This window comes from Alosa sapidissima, chromosome 19 (genome assembly GCF_018492685.1).
Source record: "Alosa sapidissima isolate fAloSap1 chromosome 19, fAloSap1.pri, whole genome shotgun sequence".
Taxonomy (NCBI): domain Eukaryota; kingdom Metazoa; phylum Chordata; class Actinopteri; order Clupeiformes; family Clupeidae; genus Alosa; species Alosa sapidissima.
The window spans coordinates 19,620,394-19,627,893 of record NC_055975.1 but is presented as its reverse complement, the minus strand read 5'-3'; the positions used below and the strand labels follow the sequence as shown (position 1 = coordinate 19,627,893).

At 44.7% G+C, this 7,500-nt stretch overlaps 1 protein-coding gene across 1 annotated transcript in view; it reads right to left on the bottom strand.

Annotated features, from left to right (window-relative positions):
- The window catches only part of akap6 (A kinase (PRKA) anchor protein 6), a 130,802-nt gene that overhangs the window by 19,963 nt on the left and 103,339 nt on the right, over positions 1 to 7,500 (bottom strand). Inside the window, 1 exon segment of the mRNA XM_042072906.1 lies at positions 3,966 to 4,178. Within this exon segment, the coding sequence (XP_041928840.1) occupies positions 3,966 to 4,178 (213 nt within the window).

Below are 7,500 nucleotides of genomic sequence, written 5' to 3'. Positions count from 1 at the left end.
GGGAAGGGGAGAGATGGACCCAAGGGAACAAGAGAGGAAAAGTTGAGAGCCCCAGAGGTGGGGAGATGGACCAGAATCCCAATGAAATGACAGGTTTGCTGGGAGGTCATTGTCTGTGTCCATCTCACAGTGGACACATTGGATTCAATTGACATTCTTCAACTCACAGTTGGCATGGCACAGTTATTCAGGTAACATGAGATATCAGGATGCGATACAATACACCATCATCCTTATGGTGGAGAGCAGTGTAATGGCACATACACATACAGTACAGAGCTGGATATTCGCGTCCGGGGCCCGTTTTACAACCTCGAACCGTGCATTAATTTCTGTTAACAGACCACCGCGTCGTGCATTATCCCTTACTTATGTACTGTAATATGTACAGTGAATTGTTCCTTTCATGATAGTTTTAATGAAAATGAACCACTACTGTCAGTTTTGTCATTGCAATGTGACTGCGCAGAAACATAGTGCATGAGCTACACTGTCACTGCTAAACGTCAGCAGGGGACTGTGTGCCTTCCTCACACCGTGCTTAACCCTGCTGATTGTGTGCAAAGATAAATGCATGTCCGTCCTCTGATGAATTAGCAAAGAGAATGAATGTTTGCCCGTGTGGTGAGGGAAAAGGTAATATTACGACGCTTCCCGCAGTGACGCACAATCAGTATAATCCTTTTAAACATTCCGATTGCACCAGATTAGGAGGAGGGTTGTGAGTAAAATATTCATTCTTTAATGCCTGGAGTTGGCATGTAATCTACAAAAATGCTTTCCTTCCAGACAGGAAATGTTCAACCTTTGAAATTTTTAATATTCTCGAGACCGCATTAGTAAGAGAAAGGTATTTATTATACCGGCGAGATATGAAATTGGCAGCCGACTTGTTTGAACTGTCTGCCCTGACAAGTGAAGGTTAAGATACAATACAGTTTAATTTTTAGATTTATTTCCCCCTCTGGATAGTCAAGAGTTCTTACACTGTAGAAAATTCCGCTGGAACTTCCAAAATAAAGATTTAATGGAGACATTTTGAAGGGTGGCTGAACTATTATCAAATATTAGGATGCTTAACATTTAATTCAACTGCCACCTGCAGTGAGTGACACACAAGTTCAACACCTCCCTCCATCCCCACCTCCACCCCAGTCACCCTAAAAATGCATGTTTGAAATGTTTGAAGTCCCTTTATCGCTGACAGTTAGAACACACCATTTGTTTGACACCAGCACTTCAGGCTACTTCTTGAACTTCATACCTCATACTTATACAGGGAAATACTTTTAGGCTTCTGTGATAGCTCTCCAATCACATCCAGTTCTGAAGGGATTCATGTAGGTTGTGTGTGTGTGTATGTGTGTGTGTGTGTGTGTGTGTGTGTGTGTGTGTGTGTGTGTGGTGGGGTATCACAGAACTTTCTTTGGCCATCGTATTCTTCATGGGTGACTGTGCTCACTGATGGGCTGAACAGCAGTAGGCGAAGGCTGCTCGTGGTGCTCTGTATTGTTCACCTCCCCTGGCGTGGTTGTGTTGTCGGAGTGAGAGAGTGTAGGCGCGAGTGGCGTGTCTATCACACTGCGTACCTTCTCCCACTGCCCCCTCCCCCTCCTCCTCACCCCCTGCTGGGCTCTGTCTCAGCCCCGACTATAATCACGGTAAACTCTGTCTATCGAGTCCATTTACTGAAATCTCAAAGCCAGATATATGATCGTTTAAACGCCCCACTCTCTTTTATTCTCTGTTTTTTCTTTCTCTTTCTCTGTTTAGAGCAATGGCATCTCTGTCCATATGAATTACACTTATCAATATTTGCAATCTCAATTTCTGTCGTTTTTATTTATATTTCGTTTTGATCTCTTATAAGGTCGTCTGCAGAGAAATCAATGCTTTCCTTGTATGTGAAGACCGGCATTTGATCAAATGGAAAAAAAGTCTTTTCTATATCCTGCATCCCCCCACCCTCCTTCCTCCATACACACACACACACACACACACACACTTTATTGCCTCTTGTCATTTAGTTGGTGTATATTTAAAAGTTTTCCCCCGCACTTATGTTTGTCACTCAACGGCGCGAGTGTAATCAACTCCACTACCTGTGTTTTGACGTGCCTTGATTAATACCCAGCGCCGCACGGCAGGATTTTACGCCAAATAATTATTTCCTATAGATTTTCAGTCACTTCTACTGATGTGTGCTGCGTCACTCTGCACTTATAATATACCAAAGATGCCAACGCTGAGCATGGGCAGGATCCAATCTATGGTCAAGATGCCCCCCCCCCCTCACCATGTATTTTTTTTAAAAACAATTTTCAGGCGACTGATAAACAATTATACAGTTAGCGCTTTCAACACGCTCCTTAAAGATGCTAATGCAGTTATACCATCTTTCTGAGCTGTTTTCCACACGTCCCACCTGACTTGTGAGTGGGCTGGAGGATAAAATAAAAGTCAAGGCCATAAAATCCCTACCCTTTTATTCCAGACACTCTCTCATCTCCCTATCACTCCCCAGATAGCTCCCCCATTGCTGAGTCCTTAAATGGTGACCAGGGGCGGACGATGGTAATCGTACCCCCCCCCCCCTTTTTTTCTATCTGATTCATTCATGAACTGATGAACAGCTGTCCCATATGAAACAGCAGGTCTCAACATGCACAGCTTGGCTTTGCGTTCCAGCTGGCCACATCCAAGAAGACACCGCGCGACAGATTCATTTTTCTCGGGCATCATTTTTAGCCTGTGCTTTAAAGAGTGTTTTATGTGATAATGAATGATCTTAACGCAATGAGGAGACGAGCGGTAAAGAAATGCTTTATCAAAATGTAACAAACAACATAACCTTCAGTGATTTACTGTCTGTGTTTTCTATTGCACACGTTAATTTAGGTGACATCTTATGGGGCCATTTTCTTATCATTAATTAAAGACAGCTAGCAGCCTGTAGGTGCTGGTATTTATTTCCTAATCATATAAGGCTTTGAATTATGTATGTCCAACAGTGTCCAGGTTGGCTTTAGGCATCTTCTTAATTCCACTGAAATGATACAGCTCTTTCTCTCTCTCTCTCTCACTCTTTCTCTCTCTTCCTCCCTCCCTCCCTTCCTCTCTTTCTTTCTCCCTCCCTCCCTCCCTCCCTCCCTCCCTCTCTTTCTCCTGACATTTTGAAAATTTGAGTGACATTCCTGAGACGTGTGTGTCATTAGCCTAACACAGCATGGAGTCTCCTTGACTGCAATCTCACTTGTCTACCTTATCCTTCCTGGCTTGTTAACGCCGGCCAGAGAATCAGGGGAGTTTCACACTTGAGCTTTCATTTATATGTTTCTGGACAACCAGCCCTACAGATGAAGATCAGACTGATATCAGTGATCAAAATGATAACTAAGCCCTCAGTCCCTCTTAATCTCTCAGACTCTTTGTCTGTCTATCTCTACCTCCTCCAACTCTCCCTTTTGTTCTTTCTCTATTACCTGCATCCCCCATCTTTCTCTCTCTTCTTTACCTACATCCCCTCATCTCTCTCTCTCCTCAATGCCTCCATCCCTCTCTCTCTCTCTCTGATGCCTCCATCCCTTTCTCCATCTTTGCAAGAGGGAGGGGTTGGAATATTTATTTATTTTTCCTTCTTTTCAATTAAATTCAATTGCCAAAGCTCAATTACATACACACATAAAATGATAAATATGTTGAATACAACATTAAAAAAAACCTTTTGATCAATGTATTGGTGTAAACCTTGCTGCTTTGTGCAGGTTTTAATGTTGACAATGTTTTAAGAAGGTTAGAAATAGTTTAATAAAGGAGCAGGAGGAGGAGAGCTCTCTAGCTCTCTGATGTCTCCATCTCTCTATCTTTCTAATCACTCTTCCTCTCCATCTCTCTCTCTCACTCACACACATACACACACACACACACACACACACACACACACACACACACGCACAGTCACTCACCTTAAACTGCTGCAGCTGGGCGTGGGCCTGCTGCATGTCCGTGTCCTGCCGCAGACACAGGTTGAAGATGAAGAGCTCAGTGTCACGCAGCCAGCGCTTCAGCTCCTTGATCTTGCCCTCCAGCTGTCCCAGCATGCCTTTGGTGCCGGGGGACAGGAGGGCGCGGGGGTCCGGGCTGCCCCCGCTGCCGCCCACGTGCTCGCCCAACGTCCGCTGATGATGGAAGAAAAACGAGAGAAAGAGAGAGAGAGAGAGAGAAAAAAAGAGAGAAAGAGACAGAGGTTATATACTGACGGTAAAGGTGGCCCTTCCACAACTCTGAGGAAAATATCCACAGCATGGAGCGTCCCACTGCGCGCAATCTTCCTGTTCGGCAGGTGAGATGGGAAAACACTCGGACCCTCTCGTTTGTCGGGGCATGCGTCGCGGTGGCGGGCTGTGGGTTTCGGACCGCGGGAGCGCTCACTCAAACGCGCGACCCACTGAGGAGCGTCCCATTCACTCTAATGACAAACAATTCCAGTTTCTCACAACCCCCAATATGAGGGGAAGCGTCGTCCGTCAATAAATTCAATTCAAATCAAATGGAGCTGGATTTCTGTTTAGAGGCGTCTCAATCACATGGCATTACTGAATTAATGACCATCAGAAACCTGTAATAGGTGACTATGTATCTATGTATCTAAATCAAGTGTTTTTCAGTCTGACAGCACAGTCTGAGTTGTGGATCTCGCGAGCTTGTGAGAATTATGCTTAGGTAGACATATGACCACAGGAGGAATAAAAACACGCTGCAACACGCTGAAATGTCTATTGAATAGAAAACAATCAACGAAACACACACACACACACACACACACACACACACACACACACACACACACACACATAGTGATGATTTCTGAAATAGGCTCCACTGAGCAATTTTCTACCCCATCTGACAGAAAAACTGAGCGTCATGCTGGGCCTAGGTCTGTGAGAGGAAGTCACATCCCCCCAACCCCCAGCCCCCCACCCCCAACACACACACACACACACACACACACCCCAAAAAAATCTGCCAGCAGGGAGGCCCACTTTTGGAGATAGAGTGTGGGGTTGAACTCTTGTACAGCGAGAATGCAATTGCAAGCACCAAACAGCCCATTATCCAATTAATACACACACTACACTGGTTGGTGTAATTGTCCTGCCTTTGTGTGTCGCTATGAATGGAAGTGTGCGCCTCTGTGTGCCTGACGGTGGGCATCTGCATGCGGGCGCAAATGTGTGCGTGTGTTCATTTGTTTGTGAGTTTGAGAGTATATGTGTGTATCTCTCTCTCTTTCTCTCTCTGTCTGTGTGTGTGTGTGTGTGTGAGAGTGTGTGTGGTTTGGGGGGGGGGGGGGGTGTGGGGGTTGGGTGGGTGGGTGGCAAGCATAAGCCATAATGGAAACAGATGCGAATGTAACGCAGTATTGAAGTGTTAGGGTATTTTTCACCGTGGCTCCAATTAACCACTCAGTGGTTTAGGGCCCCTTCCTGTCTGTGCACCTTCACTGATGACTTCTTTATTTATTAACACATCTGTGTGGCTCAGCTAGGACCAAAGTGCGAATGGGAAACACAAAATGGACAAGATGGCAGCGTTTTGTGGCGCTCGCCAACCGGGGAGAGAAATATGGGCACTCCTCTCTCTGGCAGGGTCAAAGGTGAACATCACTCCGTTAGCCTCCCTGATTTACTAAATCGCTCAGCTGTATTTATGAACCGAAGCCATCCACAATGTAATATGAGAGTGTGCGTTGAAATGAAACACGTTTTGAGAACAGCACTCTAATGGCGCGCAGAAAGTGTATGGCTGGTACAGGCCACTTAGACATAGAATGTCAATCAATCGGTGAGGCTGTTAGTGGCCAAAGCCTCGCTAAGTATTAGCCTCTTTTTATTCTTCTATAAATGTGGGCATTTTTCCACGCTAGATTGCGTAGTAGACCTTGATATAAGCTTTCATCCACACCAGAGTTTTTTCGCCCAACGCAATACACTGCTTACATGTCCTCTACCATTATCACCTTCTCTCTCTCTCTCTCTCTCTCTCTCTCTCTCTCCCTCACTCTACTCCACCTTTCTCTCATCACTCCTCTCGCTGTCCTTCTATCATCTTCCCTCCGCTCTCGTTTGAATATTGATAATTTGACGGCACTCGATTGGATTCCAGATTTAGCTATTGTTGTCCCACTGTGACAAATGTGGCAGCAGGAGGTGAAATCGCTGCCCTTGGTGGGGTCTGGACATGAGTGGGTGGGGGTGTGGAGAGAGAGAAGGGTGGAGGGTGAGGGGAAAAAAAAGAAAAGATGGGAATTTACTGCCACTTTATTTTGTTCAGGAACAGTTTGCAATCATAAATTCTTCATAAGCCGAATACTTCAGAGAATGGTCTGTCTTCATAAATATATACGACAGAGGACATCAATTTCATTTAATTCACAATTTGTGTCAGCACAGCAGATGCCAATGCCCGTCTTGATAGGCTTGTTTAATATGCAATTGAGAGGAGGTAATATGCAGCCGAGGGAGCCGAGACTCCCAGATTAAACTCTCCGCACCACTGCCGTCTCGTTCCAGTCCCTCTGCCTCTCTGCTCACATACACACACACACACACACACACACACACACACACACACTCCCCAGGCCAGGGAAATATCTCCACTCCTACATCTTTTGTAATTTTCTAGATTTTTGGGGGGCTTTTACAGGGAGGTTTGAGGGGGGTTGGTGTGTTGTGTGTGAGTGTAAGGGGGGGGGGGGGGCAATACATTTCTAATTAACACTGATTACTGCAGTGGAAAAAGAATGGTAATTTGGTGCTTAATTTGAAATGAAATCAATTCTGCCTTTTTTGGATAATGGGAGATATGTTAATCTAGTGTCTCTAGGATGCCAACACACACGTACACACACACACACACATACCTATAAACAAATTACATATGGCACAAACACACACACATATACATAAACACACAGACAACACTGCTGTATTCAATTATGTACAAACACAAGTGCATTTGCATATATACAAATATGCATTAATGCATGAAATGCACAATAAATACAATTATTAGACATTTCGTCATTTGTTTATTTCTGACAGCTTGATGCCTTTCAACTGCAAGTCAGAAAGAGGACTATATAATAGCATGAACAAAGTGTTGGATGAAGAGTTTTCGCTTAACAATAGCATCATAATGGCCCAACTCCAGCTCCACTACCCCATCATAAAATGGAGTCTGACCTTGCTGCACTGCTAAACAAGAGCAGTCTTGGGAGACTGTCAGTTCACCCTCATCGCTTAGAATACCTCCGTCCAATTAATTTGCCGTGTAAGAGACTCCATCCATTGTGATTAACATGAGATTAGATTTGAGATTTTTTTTTTTTTAAAGGAGCTCACCCCTGTGCAAGCAACTGATCCTGCACAATTAATGACATCATTAAGGATGTCGTGGCCAGATAGCATCTCTGCACTTTTGGAGGGAGGCCAAGAAGGC